Source organism: Ascaphus truei, chromosome 17 (genome assembly GCF_040206685.1).
Source record: "Ascaphus truei isolate aAscTru1 chromosome 17, aAscTru1.hap1, whole genome shotgun sequence".
NCBI classification, from domain to species: Eukaryota; Metazoa; Chordata; class Amphibia; order Anura; family Ascaphidae; genus Ascaphus; species Ascaphus truei.
In genome coordinates, this window is record NC_134499.1 from 20,220,360 (window position 1) to 20,237,149 (window position 16,790).

At 51.4% G+C, this 16,790-nt stretch overlaps 1 protein-coding gene across 5 annotated transcripts in view; it reads left to right on the forward strand.

The window, feature by feature from the left end:
* The window catches only part of GRM2 (glutamate metabotropic receptor 2), a 38,758-nt gene that overhangs the window by 19,560 nt on the left and 2,408 nt on the right, over positions 1-16,790 (forward strand). For 4 of the 5 annotated variants that reach the window (XM_075574214.1, XM_075574215.1, XM_075574216.1 and 1 more), the window contains 3 exons: positions 7,596-8,433; positions 8,787-9,850; positions 12,296-12,470. In XM_075574214.1, the coding sequence (XP_075430329.1) occupies positions 7,596-8,433; positions 8,787-9,850; positions 12,296-12,470 (2,077 nt within the window). The remainder of the gene's footprint in view (positions 1-7,595; positions 8,434-8,786; positions 9,851-12,295; positions 12,471-16,790) is intronic. The other variant, XM_075574217.1, reaches the window with a different exon arrangement.

Sequence of the window (16,790 nt, forward strand, 5' to 3'; positions counted from 1 at the left end):
ACTATATCACTGTGTGTATCACTGTATCACACTATCACAGTGCGTATCACAGTGTGTGACTATATCACTTTGTGTATCCCAGTGTGTACAACTATGTGTGTATGACTATATTACTGTGTGTATCACAGTGTGTATGACGGTATCACTGTGTGTATCACTATATCACTGTGTATCCCAGTGTGTATGACTGTGTGTGTATGACTATATTATTGTGTGTATCACAGTGTGTATGATGGTATCACTGTGTGTATCACTATATCACTGTGTATCACAGTGTGTATGACTGTGTAACTATATGTAGCGCAGTGTGTATCACTATATTACTGTGTGTATGACTACATAACTACGTGTATCACTGTGTGCATCACTATATCACTGTGTGCATCACTATATCACTGTGTATCACAGTGTGTATGACTGTGTCACTATATGTAGCACTGTGTGTATCACTATATTACTGTGTGTATCACTATATTACTGTGTGTATCACTATATCACTGTGTACCACTATATTACTGTGTGTATCACTATATTACTGTGTGTATCACTATATCGCTGTGTATCACTATATCACTGTGTGTATCACTATATTACTGTGTGTATCACTATATTACTGTGTGTATCACTATATTACTGTGTGTATCACAGTGTGTATCACTATATCACTGTGTGTATCACTATATTACTGTGTGTATCACTATATTACTGTGTGTATCACTGTGTGTATCACTATATCACTGTGTGTGTCACTATATTACTGTGTATATAACTGTATAACTATGTATCCGTTTATCACTGGGTGTATTACTGTATCATTATATCACTTTGTGTATCACTGTATATACCTGTATAAGTGTGTGTATCACTTTGTGTATCAATATGTGTTTCCTGGAACCAGGGTCACGAATGATGTATGATTAGTTCCAGTAAGCTCAACTCATGTCCTCCCTCTTCCAAAGCATGACAAGTCCTTAATGTCTTTCTTAATTTTATTGCTGGATTAGAAAACACAGGAACTTGTGGGTGTAGTGTAGGCAGAGAGTGCTTCTCTATGTGGGATGCTTCTATGGGGTTAGACTATGGTAAGAGAGAAAGGCCTTACCAGGGGTGGATGCAAACAGGTCTGTACTCACTGTAATCTAGGGTGGAAAAGGAAGTGAGGGGCAGGGGTCACACTAAAGGTTGAGTGGGACTGCACTAACTGTCAGCAAAAGACAGGGGAGAACATGGGAAAGTCCATTAACTGGGAGGACTGGAGAAGCTGCAGTAGCAGTTCACTGATTATGTGCTCAGAGGCAAGAAATGCAACATTGTTGCATGTTACACAGGCACAGTGTGTGTAAGTGGAGCCAATGCCTGCAGCTGAACTTAAGGAGCTGACAAGCAGAAGGGGGGTCGGGCAGGAATGTGATTCTTGTTCCATGACAATGTGTATCACTATCACTGTGTATAATTATATCACTGTGTGTATCACTGTATCACTATCACTGTGTGTATCACTGTGTGTATAATTATATCACTGTGTGTATCACTATCTCACTGTGTGTATCACTATATTACTGTATCACTGTGTACCACTATATTACAGTGTATCACTGTATCACTGTGTGTATCAGTGTGTATCACTATATTACTGTGTGTATCACTCTGTCTGTATCACAGTGTGTATGACTATATCACGGTGTGTATCACTATATCACTTTGTGTATCCCAGTGTATACGACTATATCACTGTGTGTAGCACAGTGTGTATGACTGTATCACTGTGTCTATCACAGTGTGTATGACTATATCACTGTGTGTATCCCTATAGCAGTGTGTATCATTGTGCGTATCACTGTTTCACTGTGTGTATCACTATATCACTGTGTATCACTATATCACTTAATATCACTGTGTGTATCACTGTAGCACTGTGTGTATCCCTATATCACACTGTATATCACTATATCATTGTGTGTATCACTATAGCCCTGTGTGCATCCCTGTGTATATCACTGTGTGTGCATCCCTGTGTATATCACTGTGTGTATCACTGTGTGTGTATCACTGTGTGTGTATCACTGTGTGAGTATCACTGTGTGCGTGTCTCTGAGTGCGTATCAATGTGTGTGCATCACTGTGTGCGTATCACTGTGTGTGTATCACTGTGTGTGCATCACTGTGTGCGTGTCTCTGAGTGCGTATCAATGTGTGTGCATCACTGTGTGTATCACTGTGTGTGTATCACTGTGTGTGCATCACTGTGTGCGTGTCTCTGAGTGCGTATCAATGTGTGTGCATCACTGTGTGCGTATCACTGCGTATGTGTCTCTGTGTGCATATCCCTGTGTGTGCATCACTGTGTGTGCATCACTGTGTGCGTATCACTGCGTATGTGTCTCTGTGTGCGTATCACTGTGTGTGCATCACTGCGTATGTGTCACTGTGTGCGTATCACTGTGTGCATATTACTGTGTGCGTATTCCTGCGTATGTGTCGCTGTGTGCATATCACTGTGTGTGTGTATCACTGTGTGCGTATCACTGTGTGTATTACTGTGTGTGTATCACTGTGTGTATCAGTGTATGTATCACTGTGTGTGTGTATCACTGTGTGTGTATCACTGTGTGTGTATCACTGTGTGTGTGTATCACTGTGTGTATCACTGTGTGTATCACTGTGTGTATCAGAGACACAGAACCCTGGCTCTGCTCTGCGTGAGAAAACGTCTAGACTGCTTAGAAGATTAAAAACAATGTTATTGGCACAGAACAGACCTCGGATAGGGAAAGAGTAGCACTCTAACGCGTTTCGCGCCTCTCTTGGCGCTTTAAAGCCTGTTATGTGCCAATAAACGTATTTTTGTCTTCTAAGCAGTCTCGCCCTCTCTCACGCAGCGCAGTGCTGTGTCTGTGTGTGTCTCTGTGTGTGTCTGTGTGTGTGTGTGTCTCTGTGTGTCTCTGTGTGTGTGTGTGTGTCTCTGTGTGTCTCTGTGTGTGTGTGTGTGTCTCTGTGTGTGTGTGTGACTGTGTGTGTGTGTGACTGTGTGTGTCTCTGTGTGTGTGTGTGACTGTGTGTGTGTGTGTGTGTGTGTCTCTGTGTGTGTGTGTGTGACTGTGTGTGTGTGTGAGATGTGGCTGCAGCCGCTGTAGGGACTCCTAGGCTGCAGAATGTTGTGAGGATTCATTGCGTACGTGAATACTGGGGGCTGCCTGCCACAGTGTAACTCATTGCGTACGTGAATACTGGGGGCTGCCTGCCACAGTGTAACTCATTGCGTACGTGAATACTGGGGGCTGCCTGCCACAGTGTAACTCATTGTAATACTATCTGCACTATCTGCATTCAATGCACCTTCCAGCTATCGGCGACAACAGGTTAATCTATCATGTGACTTATCCACTTGTTACTGTGCAGTAATGTAACCCTTGCAGTCACATTGTGTCATTGTGTGTGTCACTATGTGCCACTGTATCACTGCATGTGTCATTGCGTGTCACTGTATCACTGCATGTGTCATTGCGTGTCACTGTATCACTGCGTGTGTCACTATGTGCCACTGTATCACTGCATGTGTCATTGCGTGTCACTGTATCACTGCGTGTGTCACTATGTGCCACTGTATCACTGCATGTCATTGCGTGTCACTGTATCACTGCGTGTGTCACTATGTGCCACTGTATCACTGCATGTGTCATTGCGTGTCACTGTATCACTGCATGTGTCATTGCGTGTCACTGTATCACTGCATGTGTCATTGCGTGTCACTGTATCACTGCATGTGTCATTGCGTGTCACTGTATCACTGCATGTGTCATTGTGTGTCACTGTATCACTGCGTGTGTCACTATGTGCTGCTATATCACTGCATGTGTCATTGCGTGTCGCTGTATCACTGCGTGTGTCACCATGTGCCACTGTATCACTGCATGTGTCATTGCGTGTCGCTGTATCACTGCGTGTGTCTCTGTGTGTGTCACTGTGTGTCTTACTATGTGCCACTGTACCACTGCATGTCATTGCGTGTTACTGTATCACTGCGTGTGTCTCTGTGTGTGTCACTGTGTGTGTCACTATGTGCCACTGTATCACTGCATGTCATTGCGTGTCACTGTATCACTGCGTGTGTCACTGTGTGTGTCACTATGTGCCACTGTATCACTGCTTGTGTCATTGCGTGTCACTGTATCACTGCGTGTGTCACTATGTGCCACTGTATCACTGCATGTCATTGCGTGTCACTGTATCACTGCGTGTGTCACTATGTGCCACTGTATCACTGCATGTGTCATTGCGTGTCACTGTATCACTGCGTGTGTCACTATGTTCACTGTATCACTGCATGTGTCATTGCGTGTCACTGTATCACTGCGTGTGTCACTATGTGCCACTGTATCACTGCGTGTGTCACTATGTGCCACTGTATCACTGCATGTCATTGCGTGTCACTGTATCACTGCGTGTGTCACTATGTGCCACTGTATCACTGCATGTGTCATTGCGTGTCACTGTATCACTGCGTGTGTCACTATGTGCCACTGTATCACTGCATGTGTCATTGCGTGTCACTGTATCACTGCGTGTGTCACTATGTGCACTGTATCACTGCATGTGTCATTGTGTGTCACTGTATCACTGCGTGTGTCACTATGTGCCACTGTATCACTGCATGTCATTGCGTGTCACTGTATCACTGCGTGTGTCACTATGTGCCACTGTATCACTGCATGTGTCATTGCGTGTCACTGTATCACTGCGTGTGTCACTATGTTCACTGTATCACTGCATGTGTCATTGCGTGTCACTGTATCACTGCGTGTGTCACTATGTGCCACTGTATCACTGCGTGTGTCACTATGTGCCACTGTATCACTGCATGTCATTGCGTGTCACTGTATCACTGCGTGTGTCACTATGTGCCACTGTATCACTGCATGTGTCATTGCGTGTCACTGTATCACTGCGTGTGTCACTATGTGCCACTGTATCACTGCATGTGTCATTGCGTGTCACTGTATCACTGCGTGTGTCACTATGTGCACTGTATCACTGCATGTGTCATTGTGTGTCACTGTATCACTGCGTGTGTCACTATGTGCCACTGTATCACTGCATGTGTCATTGCGTGTCACTGTATCACTGCGTGTGTCATTATGTGCCACTGTATCACTGCATGTGTCATTGCGTGTCACTGTATCACTGCGTGTGTCACTATGTGCTACTGTATCACTATGTGCATCAGTGTGTGCCACTGCGTGTGCCACTGTATCACTATGTGCCACTGTATCACTGCGTGTGTCACTGTGTGCCACTGTGGCATTGCATGTGTCACTATATCACTGTGTGTGTCACTGTGTGTGTCACTGCGTGTGTCACTATGTGCCACTGTATCACTGCATGTCATTGCGTGTCACTGTATCACTGCGTGTGTCACTATGTGCCACTGTATCACTGCATGTGTCATTGCGTGTCACTGTATCACTGCGTGTGTCACTATGTGCCACTGTATCACTGCATGTGTCATTGCGTGTCACTGTATCACTGCGTGTGTCACTATGTGCACTGTATCACTGCATGTGTCATTGCGTGTCACTGTATCACTGCGTGTGTCACTATGTGCCACTGTATCACTGCATGTGTCATTGCGTGCCACTGTATCACTGCGTGTGTCACTATGTGCCACTGTATCACTGCATGTGTCATTGCGTGTCACTGTATCACTGCGTGTGTCACTATGTGCTACTGTATCACTATGTGCATCAGTGTGTGCCACTGCATGTGCCACAGTATCACTATGTGCCACTGTATCACTGCGTGTGTCACTGTGTGCCACTGTGGCATTGCATGTGTCACTATGTGCCACTGTATCACTGTGTGTGTCACTGCGTGTGTCACTATGTGCCACTGTATCACTGTGTGTGTCACTGCGTGTGTCACTGCATGTGTCACTATGTGCCACTGTATCACTGCATGTGTCCCTGCGTGTGTCACTATATCACTGCCTGTCACTGCGTGTGGCACTGTATCACTATGTGCATCACATTGTGTGTCACTGCGTGTGCCACTGTATCACTGCCTGTGTCACTGCCTGTGTCACTATGTGCCACTGTATCACTGTGTGTGTCACTGTGTGTGTCACTGCGTGTGTCACTATGTGCCACTGTATCACTGTGTGTGTCACTGCATGTATCACTGCGTGTGTCACTATGTGCCACTGTATCACTGCATGTGTCCCTGCGTGTGTCACTGTATCACTGCCTGTCACTGCGTGTGTCACTATGTGGCACTGTATCACTATGTGCATCACATTGTGTGTCACTGCGTGTGCCACTGTATCACTGCCTGTGTCACTGCCTGTGTCACTATGTGCCACTGTATCACTGCATGTGTCACTGCGTGGATCACTGTATCCGTGTGTGTCACTGTGTGGATCACTGTGTGTGTCACTGCGTGTGTCACTGTGTGGATCACTGTGTGTGTCACTGCGTGTGTCACTGTGTGTGTCACTGCGTGTGTCACTGTGTGGATCACTGCATGTGTCACTGCGTGTGTCACTGTGTGTGTCACTGCGTGTGTCACTGCATGTGTCACTGCGTGTGTCACTGTGTGTGTCACTGCGTGTGTCACTGTGTGTGTCACTGTGTGGATCACTGTGTGTGTCACTGCGTGTGTCACTGTGTGGATCACTGCGTGTGTTAATGCGTGTGTCACTGTGTGGATCACTGTGTGTGTCACTGCGTGGATGTGACGCAGGGATATTGTCCTGTTAATGTCTTGCCTTCCTGCCCTTCAGGAGTAGTTATGGGGGCAGCTGTGGTTGGGGCTTCTTTCCTGGGGTTTCAGATAACATCCTCCTATAACGCCGCCTGTGTGCAACAGCTCAAAAGCTGTCGCGGAAACCACGGCAACCAGCATGACAACACATACCAGACATCACAGCAGTCCTGGAATCTGGTTAGCTGTCAGCGGTGTGACATCACTAATCTCTGGGTTTCTGCTTCTGGGTATTCTCTGACTAATGAGAAGTGTGTCTCAATACTCTGTACCACTCTACGGTGTCAACTTACATAACCATCAGCTTTATGGTAGAAAAGAAACCCCACAGAGAGACACGTTTCCCTTTCCTAAATCTGAATTTACATGCAGCCGATGTCAGGATCCAGAAAGCCGGGAAAGGGGAAAAGTTCATTCATACACGAAACAGCAATATTTCCAGGATATAAAACCGTGGTTCAATGCTTCCAATATTCAACAAATACAAATGTCTGGCGATTTTACCAAAACCTCAATATAATAAAGAATAATGAACATAAATAAGCCCAGAGAGTGGTGCTGGTTTTTGCTCTCGTTTTGCAGCCCTCCTCTTCTCACGCGCCCACGCCCACCACCACGATGTGTTCATCCTCCGGCAATTTGTTGCTGTCTCTTCGTTCTTCCTCACTCTCATCACCCTCACTCTTCCATCTGCCTTTCTCTCTCTTTTGTGGTTGTCCATTTTAGGTCTCTCGCTATTCATCTCTCTCTCCCCCCCTCTAACTCTTCTTCTCCCCTCCCTTTCCTCTCTTCTCCTCCCCCTGTCTTACTCCTTCTTTCTCTCCTCCCCCCCTGTCCAGGTTGCAAACCTCTTGCGCCTCTTCCAGATCCCACAGATTAGTTACGCCTCTACGAGTGCCAAGCTGAGCGACAAATCCCGCTACGACTTTTTCGCTCGTACGGTACCCCCGGACTTCTACCAGGCCAAGGCCATGGCGGACATCCTACGCTTCTTCAACTGGACGTACGTGTCCACTGTGGCCTCGGAGGGAGACTACGGCGAGACGGGCATCGAGGCCTTCGAGCAGGAGGCGCGCGCCCGCAACATCTGCATCGCCACGTCCGAGAAGGTCGGGCGCTCCATGAACAAGAAGACGTTTGCCAGTGTTATCCGGGCACTGCTGCAGAAACCCAGCGCCCGTGTGGTTGTCCTCTTCACCAAGATTGAAGATGCCCGCGAGCTTCTGGCCGCTGCACAGCAGCTCAACGTGTTCTTCACGTGGGTGGCAAGCGATGGCTGGGGGGCGCTGGAGAGTGTGGTGTCGGGGAGCGAGGAGGTGGCCGAAGGTGCCATCACCATCGAGCTGGCGTCGTACCCGCTGTGGGAGTTCTCTGAGTATTTCCAGGCGTTGCACCCTCACAACAATACACGCAACCCCTGGTTCCGGGAGTTCTGGGAGAACAAGTTCCAGTGTCGGCTCTCGGCACCAGATTGCGCCGGGCGATCGCTGAAGGGAGTGAAGTTCGAGCAGGAGTCCAAGATCATGTTTGTGGTGAATGCGGTGTATGCCATGGCCCATGCCCTGCACAACATGAACCAGGCGCTCTGCCCCAACGCCAGCCAGTTGTGCCCCGCCATGAACCCCATCAGCGGACGCCGCTTCTACCGCGAGTACATCCTCAATGCCAAATTCGATGGTGAGACAGGAGATGGTGGGGGGATGTTATGGGGTGCATGTTATGGGCTGGGGGTCTCTGTGATGGGATTCCAAACTAATTATAAACTTCCCCATAACTTCCCAAGTTCTAGATCAAGAACATCCCCTCTACCTAGATGGTCCTATCTGAATTTGTTGTTAATTTGACCCTGAGATAAACCTGACATCTGGAAAATCCGAGCGCCACAAACTATGAGAATTCCTCATACAATGAGTGTGGTGTCTCCCCTCCGCCCACACAATAGTCACTGACACGTGGACTATTTATGAAACTCCATTTCTCCTGTTGTCACGGATTACTCAGTAACCTCAATCCTTGTTATCTCCCCCCAGCTCCATTCCCCCCTCCGGACACTCACAGCATCGTGCGATTCGACAGATACGGCGACGGGATCGGACGCTACAACATCTTCAACTTCCAGCACACGGACGGGCGTTACCGCTACCAGAAGGTGGGCTACTGGATTGAGGAGCTGACGCTCAACACCAGCCTGATCCCGTGGGCGCGCAGTGCGGTGCCCGTGTCCCAGTGCAGTGACCCCTGCAGAAAGAACGAGGTGAAGAGCATGCAGCCGGGAGACGTGTGCTGCTGGATCTGCATCCCCTGCCAGCCACACCAGTTCCTACTGGACCAGTTCACCTGCATGGACTGCAGCCTGGGCTACTGGCCCAACCAGGAGCTGAGCGACTGCTACGAGCTGCCCCAGGAGCACATCCGCTGGGGGGATGTTTGGGCAGTGGGCCCTGTCTGCCTGTCCTGCCTGGGGCTGCTCTCCACCCTCTTTGTGTTCGGAGTGTTCGTGCGGCACAACAACACCCCGATAGTGAAGGCATCGGGCCGCGAGCTCTGCTATATCCTGCTGGGTGGGGTGCTGCTCTGCTACAGCATGACCTTCGTCTTCATCGCCAAGCCGTCCCACTCCGTCTGCACCCTGCGCCGCCTCGGACTCGGGTCCTCCTTCGCCATCTGCTACTCGGCGCTGCTGACCAAGACCAACCGTATCGCGCGCATCTTCAGCGGGGCGCGGGAGGGCGTTCAGCGGCCGCGGTTCATCAGCCCGGCCTCTCAGGTGGGCATCTGCCTGGCACTCATCTCCTTCCAGCTGGTGGTGGTGGTGATCTGGCTGATGGTGGAGCCACCAGGGACCCGCAAGGATACGGTGCCGGACAAACGCTACGTGGTGACGCTGAAGTGTAACAGTGGTGACGGGAGCATGCTGGTGTCCCTGACGTATAACGTGCTGCTCGTGCTGCTCTGCACGCTCTACGCATTCAAGACGCGCAAGTGTCCGGAGAATTTCAACGAGGCCAAATTCATCGGCTTCACCATGTACACCACGTGCATCATCTGGCTGGCGTTTCTGCCCATCTTCTATGTCACGTCCAGTGATTACCGGGTGAGACGGAGCATCACGTGTCACGTCACGCACACGGCTCTGCACATGTCACAGCGCACGCACACGGCTCTGCACATGTCACAGCGCATGCAAATAGCTCTGCACATGTCAGAGCGCACGCACACAGCTCTACATGTGTCACAGTGCATGCAAATAGCTCTGCACGTGTCACAGTGCATGCACACAGCTCTGCACATGACGGGATGCACGCACACAGCTCTGCACGTGTCACATCGCATGCACATGGCTCTGCACGTGTCACAGCGCATGCACACAGCTCTGCACATGTCGCAGTGCATGCAAATAGCTTTGCACGCGTTACAGTGCATGCACACAGCTCTGCACATGACAGGATGCACGCACACAGCTCTGCACGTGTCACATCGCACGCACACGGCTCTGCACGTGTCACATCGCATGCCACGGCTCTGCACATGTGACATCGCACGCACACAGCTCTGCACGTCACATCGCACGCCACAGCTCTGCACATGTCAGAGCGCATGCACACAGCTCTGCACGTGTCACAGCACATGCACACAGCTCTGCACATGTCACAGCGCATGCAAATAGCTCTGCACGTGTCACAGCGCATGCACACAGCTCTGCACATGTCGCAGTGCATGCAAATAGCTTTGCACGCGTTACAGTGCATGCACACAGCTCTGCACATGACAGGATGCACGCACACAGCTCTGCACGTGTCACATCGCACGCACACGGCTCTGCACGTGTCACATCGCACGCCACGGCTCTGCACATGTGACATCGCACGCACACAGCTCTGCACGTCACATCACACGCACACAGCTCTGCATGTGTTACATTGCACGCACACAGCTCTGCATGTGTCACAGCGCATGCACACGGCTCTGCACGTGTCACAGCGCATGCACACGGCTCTGCACGTGTCAGTGACCACACACTGCTCTGCACGTCACATCACGCACACGGTTCTGCACATATCACAGCGCACATTCGGCTCTGCATGTGTCACAGCGCACGCACATGGCTCTGCATGTGTCAGCTCACACACATGGCTCTGCATGTGTCAGCTCACACACATGTCTCTGCATGCCACAGCACATGCTCACGGCTCTGCATGTGTCAGTGCCCACACACTGCTCCGCACGTCACATCACGCACACGGTTCTGCACATATCACAGCGCACATTCGGCTCTGCATGTGTCAGCTCACACACATGGCTCTGCATGTGTCAGCTCACACACATGGCTCTGCATGTCACAGCGCACGCACACGGCTCTGCACATATCACAGCGCACACACGGCTCTGCATGTGTCACAGCGCACGCACATGGCTCTGCATGTGTCAGCTCACACACATATGGCTCTGCATGTCACAGCGCACGCACATGGCTCTGCACATATCACAGCGCACACACGGCTCTGCATGTGTCACAGCGCACGCACACGGCTCTGCACGTGTCACAGCGCACGAACACGGTTCTGCACATATCACAGCGCACACACGGCTCTGCATGTGTCACAGCGCACGCACATGGCTCTGCACGTGTCACAGCTCACGCACACGGCTCTGCACATATTACAGCGCACACACGGCTCTGCATGTGTCACAGCACACGCACACAGCTCTGCACATATCACAGCGCACACACGGCTCTGCATTTGTCACAGCGCACGCACACAGCTCGCACGCACACGGCTCTGACCATATCACAGCGCACACACGGCTCTGCATGTGTCACAGCGCACGCACACAGCTCTGCACGTGTCACAGCGCACGCACACAGCTCTGCACGTGTCACAGCGCACGCACACAGCTCTGCATGTGTCACAGCGCACACACGGCTCTGCACGTGTCACAGCGCACGCACACAGCTCTGCATGTGTCACAGCGCACACACGGCTCTGCACGTGTCACAACGCACGCACACAGCTCTGCATGTGTCACAGCGCACACACGGCTCTGCACGTGTCACAGCGCACGCACACAGCTCTGCATGTGTCACAGCGCACACACGGTTCTGCACGTGTCACAACGCACGCACACAGCTCTGCATGTGTCACAGCGCACACACGGCTCTGCACGTGTCACAGCGCACACACGGCTCTGCACATGTCACAGCGCACGCACACAGCTCTGCATGTGTCACAGCGCACACACGGCTCTGCACGTGTCACAACGCACGCACACAGCTCTGCATGTGTCACAGCGCACACACGGCTCTGCACGTGTCACAGCGCACGCACACAGCTCTGCACGTGTCACAGCGCACGCACACAGCTCTGCATGTGTCACAGCGCACGCACACAGCTCTGCACGTGTCACAGCGCACGCACGGCTCTGCACGTGTCACAGCGCACACGTCTTTACTTGGAGCACACGGCCACCCCCAGTTTCTCCCACTGACCTTCACTCTCCCTCTCTCGGTCACGTTGCCCTCTCCCTCTCCTCCTCTCAGGTTCAGACCACCACCCTGTGTGTCTCTGTCAGTCTCAGTGGCTTTGTGGTACTCGGATGTCTCTTCACTCCCAAACTTCACATTATCATGTTCCAGCCACAGAAAAACGTCACCAGCCACCGCGCGGCCACCACCCGCTTCAGTGCCACGGGGGCGGAGTCAGGAGGATCCCACGGTAAGTGCCACGGGAGTGGATTCAGGAGTGTCCCACGGTGAGTGGCACAGGCGGGGGAGGGGACTCAGGAAGGCTCCATAGGGATCACCACATATTTTACACACACACTCACATACACACTCACATACACACTCACATACACACTCACATACACACTCACATACAGAGAGGAAATGCCGTTAACCTGTGCTTCTCCTCCCCGATATTTATTATTACACTATCCCCCCTCCCTATTAACACATCCTCGCTGCCTCTCCTCATTATTACACTCTCATCCCACTCATTATTACATCCTCACTCTCCCCCCCATCTCACTGTTACACCCTGACTCCCCCCATCTCATTGTTACACCCTGACTCTCCCCCCATCTCACTGTTACACCCTGACTCTCCCCCCATCTCACTGTTACACCCTGACTCCCCCCATCTCATTGTTACACCCTGACTCTCCCCCCATCTCATTGTTACACCCTGACTCTCCCCCCATCTCACTGTTACACCCTGACTCTCCCCCCATCTCATTGTTACACCCTGACTCTCCCCCCATCTCACTGTTACACCCTGACTCTCCCCCATCTCATTGTTACATTATCACTCTCTCCCCCATCTCATTGATACATCCTGACTCTCCCCCCCATCTCACTGTTACACCCTGACTCTCCCCCCCCCCATCTCACTGTTACACCCTGACTCTCCCCCATCTCATTGTTACATCCTCACTCCCCCATCTCATAGTTACATCCTCACTCCCCCATCTCATTGTTACACCTTTACTCTCCCCCAGCTCATTGTTACACCCTGACTCTCCCCCATCTCATTGATACATCCTCACTCTCTCCCCATCTCACTGTTACACCCTGACTCCCCCCATCTCACTGTTACACCCTGACTCTCCCCCCCATCTCACTGTTACACCCTGACTCTCCCCCCCATCTCACTGTTACACCCTCACTCTCCCCATCTCACTGTTACACCCTAACTCTCCCCCATCTCATTGATACATCCTCACTCTCCCCCTATCTCACTGTTACACCCTGACTCTCCCCCCCATCTCACTGTTACACCCTGACTCTCCCCCATCTCATTGATACATCCTCACTCTCCCCCATCTTACTGTTACACCCTGACTCTCTCCCATCTCATTGTTACACCCTGACTCTCCCCCATCTCATTGATACATCCTCACTCTCCCCCATCTCACTGTTACACCCTGACTCTCCCCCCCATCTCACTGTTACACCCTGACTCTCCCCCATCTCACTGTTACACCCTGACTCTCCCCCATCTCACTGTTACACCCTGACTCTCCCCATCTCATTGATACATCCTCACTCTCTCCCCCATCTCATTATTACATCCTCACTCTCCCCCCCATCTCATTGTTACACTCATTGTTACACTCTCCCCCCCTCCTCACTCTCCCCATCTCACTGTTACACCCTGACTCTCCCCCCCATCTCACTGTTACACCCTGACTCTCCCCCATCTCATTGATACATCCTCACTCTCCCCCATCTCACTGTTACACCCTGACTCTCCCCCATCTCACTGTTACACCCTGACTCTCCCCCTATCTCACTGTTACACCCTGACTCTCCCCCATCTCATTGATACATCCTCACCCTCCCCCCATCTCACTGTTACATCCTCACTCTCCCCCATCTCACTGTTACACCCTGACTCTCCCCCATCTCATTGTTACACCCTGACTCTCACCCATCTCATTGGTACACCCTGACTCTCCCCCATCTCAATGTTACACCCTCACTCCCCCCCCATCTCATTGCTACACTCTCCCCCCCTCCTCACTCTCCCCCATCTCACTGTTACACCCTCACTCTCTCCCATCTAATTGTTACACCCTGACTCTCCCCCCCCATCTCACTGTTACACCCTGACTCTCCCCCCATCTCATTGTTACACCCTCACTCCCCCCCATCTCACTGTTACACACTGACTCTCCCCCATCTCACTGTTACACCCTGACTCTCCCCCCATCTCACTGTTACACCCTGACTCTCCCCCCCATCTCACTGTTACACCCTGACTCTCCCCCCCATCTCACTGTTACACCCTGACTCTCCCCATCTCACTGTTACACCCTGACTCTCCCCATCTCACTGTTACACCCTGACTCTCCCTCCCATCTCATTGTTACATCCTCACCTCCCCCCCATCTCACTGTTACACCCTGACTCTCCCCCATCTCACTGTTACACCCTGACTCTCCCCATCTCATTGATACATCCTCACTCTCCCCCCCATCTCATTGTTACACTCATTGTTACACTCTCCCCCCCCTCCTCACTCTCCCCCATCTCACTGTTACACCCTGACTCTCTCCCATCTCATTGTTACACCCTAACTCTCCCCCATCTCATTGATACATCCTCACTCTCCCCCTATCTCACTGTTACACCCTGACTCTCCCCCCCATCTCACTGTTACACCCTGACTCTCCCCCCCATCTCACTGTTACACCCTGACTCTCCCCCATCTCATTGATACATCCTCACTCTCCCCCGTCTCACTGTTACACCCTGACTCTCCCCCATCTCATTGATACATCCTCACTCCCCCCCATCTCACTGTTACACCCTGACTCTCCCCATCTCATTGATACATCCTCACTCTCCCCTCATCTCACTGTTACATCCTCACTCTCCCCCCATCTCACTGTTACATCCTCACTCCCCCCCATCTCACTGTTACACCCTGACTCTCCCCATCTCATTGATACATCCTCACTCTCCCCCTAACTCACTGTTACATCCTCACTCTCCCCCCATCTCACTGTTACATCCTCACTCTCCCCCTATCTCATTGTTACACCCTGACTCTCCCCCATCTCATTGTTACACCCTGACTCTCCCCCATCTCATTGTTACACCCTGACTCCCCCCATCTCACTGTTACACCCTGACTCTCCCCCCATCTCATTGTTACATCCTCACTCCCCCCCATCTCATTGTTACACTCATTGTTACACTCTCCCCCCCCCTCCTCACTCTCCCCCATCTCACTGTTACACCCTCACTCTCTCCCATCTCATTGTTACACCCTGACTCTCCCCCCCATCTCACTGTTACACCCTCACTCTCTCCCATCTCATTGTTACACCATGACTCTCCCCCATCTCACTGTTACACCCTCACTCTCCCCCATCTCACTGTTACACCCTGGCTCTCCCCCATCTCACTGTTACACCATGACTCTCCCCCATCTCACTGTTACACCCTCACTCCCCCCATCTCACTGTTAAACCCTGACTCTCCCCCATCTCACTGTTACACCCTGACTCTCCCCCATCTCACTGTTACACCATGACTCTCCCCCATCTCACTGTTACACCCTCACTCTCCCCCATCTCACTGTTACACCCTCACTCCCCCCATCTCACTGTTAAACCCTGACTCTCCCCCATCTCACTGTTACACCCTGACTCTCCCCCATCTCACTGTTACACCATGACTCTCCCCCATCTCACTGTTACACCCTCACTCCCCCCATCTCACTGTTAAATCCTGACTCTCCCCCATCTCACTGTTACACCCTGACTCTCCCCCATCTCACTGTTACACCCTGACTCTCCCCCATCTCACTGTTACACCCTCACTCTCCCCCATCTCACAGTTACACCCGGACTCTCCCCCATCTCACTGTTACACCCTGACTCTCTCCCCATCTCACTGTTACACCCTCTCTTCCCCCATCTCATTGTTACATCACCCCCCCCCCCACCATCTCATTGTTACACCCTCACTCTTCCCCCCATCTCATTGTTACATCATCACCCCCCCACCATCTCATTGTTACACCCTCACTCTTCCCCCCATCTCATTGTTACACCCTCACTCCCCCCCCATCTCATTGTTACACCCTCACTCCCCCCATCTCATTGTTACACTCTCACTCCCCCCCATCTCATTGTTACATCCTCACTCTCCTCCATCTCATTGTTACATCATCACCCCCATCTCATTGTTACACCCTCACTCTCCCCCCCATCTTATTGTTACATCCTCACTCTCCCCCATCTCATTGTTACATCATCACCCCCATCTCATTGTTACACCCTCACTCTCCCCCCATCGTATTGTTACATCCTCACTCTCCCCCATCTCATTGTTACACCCTCACTCCCCCCCATCCCACTGTTACATCCTCACTCCCCCCATCTCATTGTTACACCCTCACACCCCCCTATCTCACTGTTACATCCTCACTCCCCCATCTCATTGTTACACCCTCACTCTCCCCCATCTCATTGTTACACCCTCACTCTCCCCCATCTCATTGTTACACCCTCACTCCCCCCCAT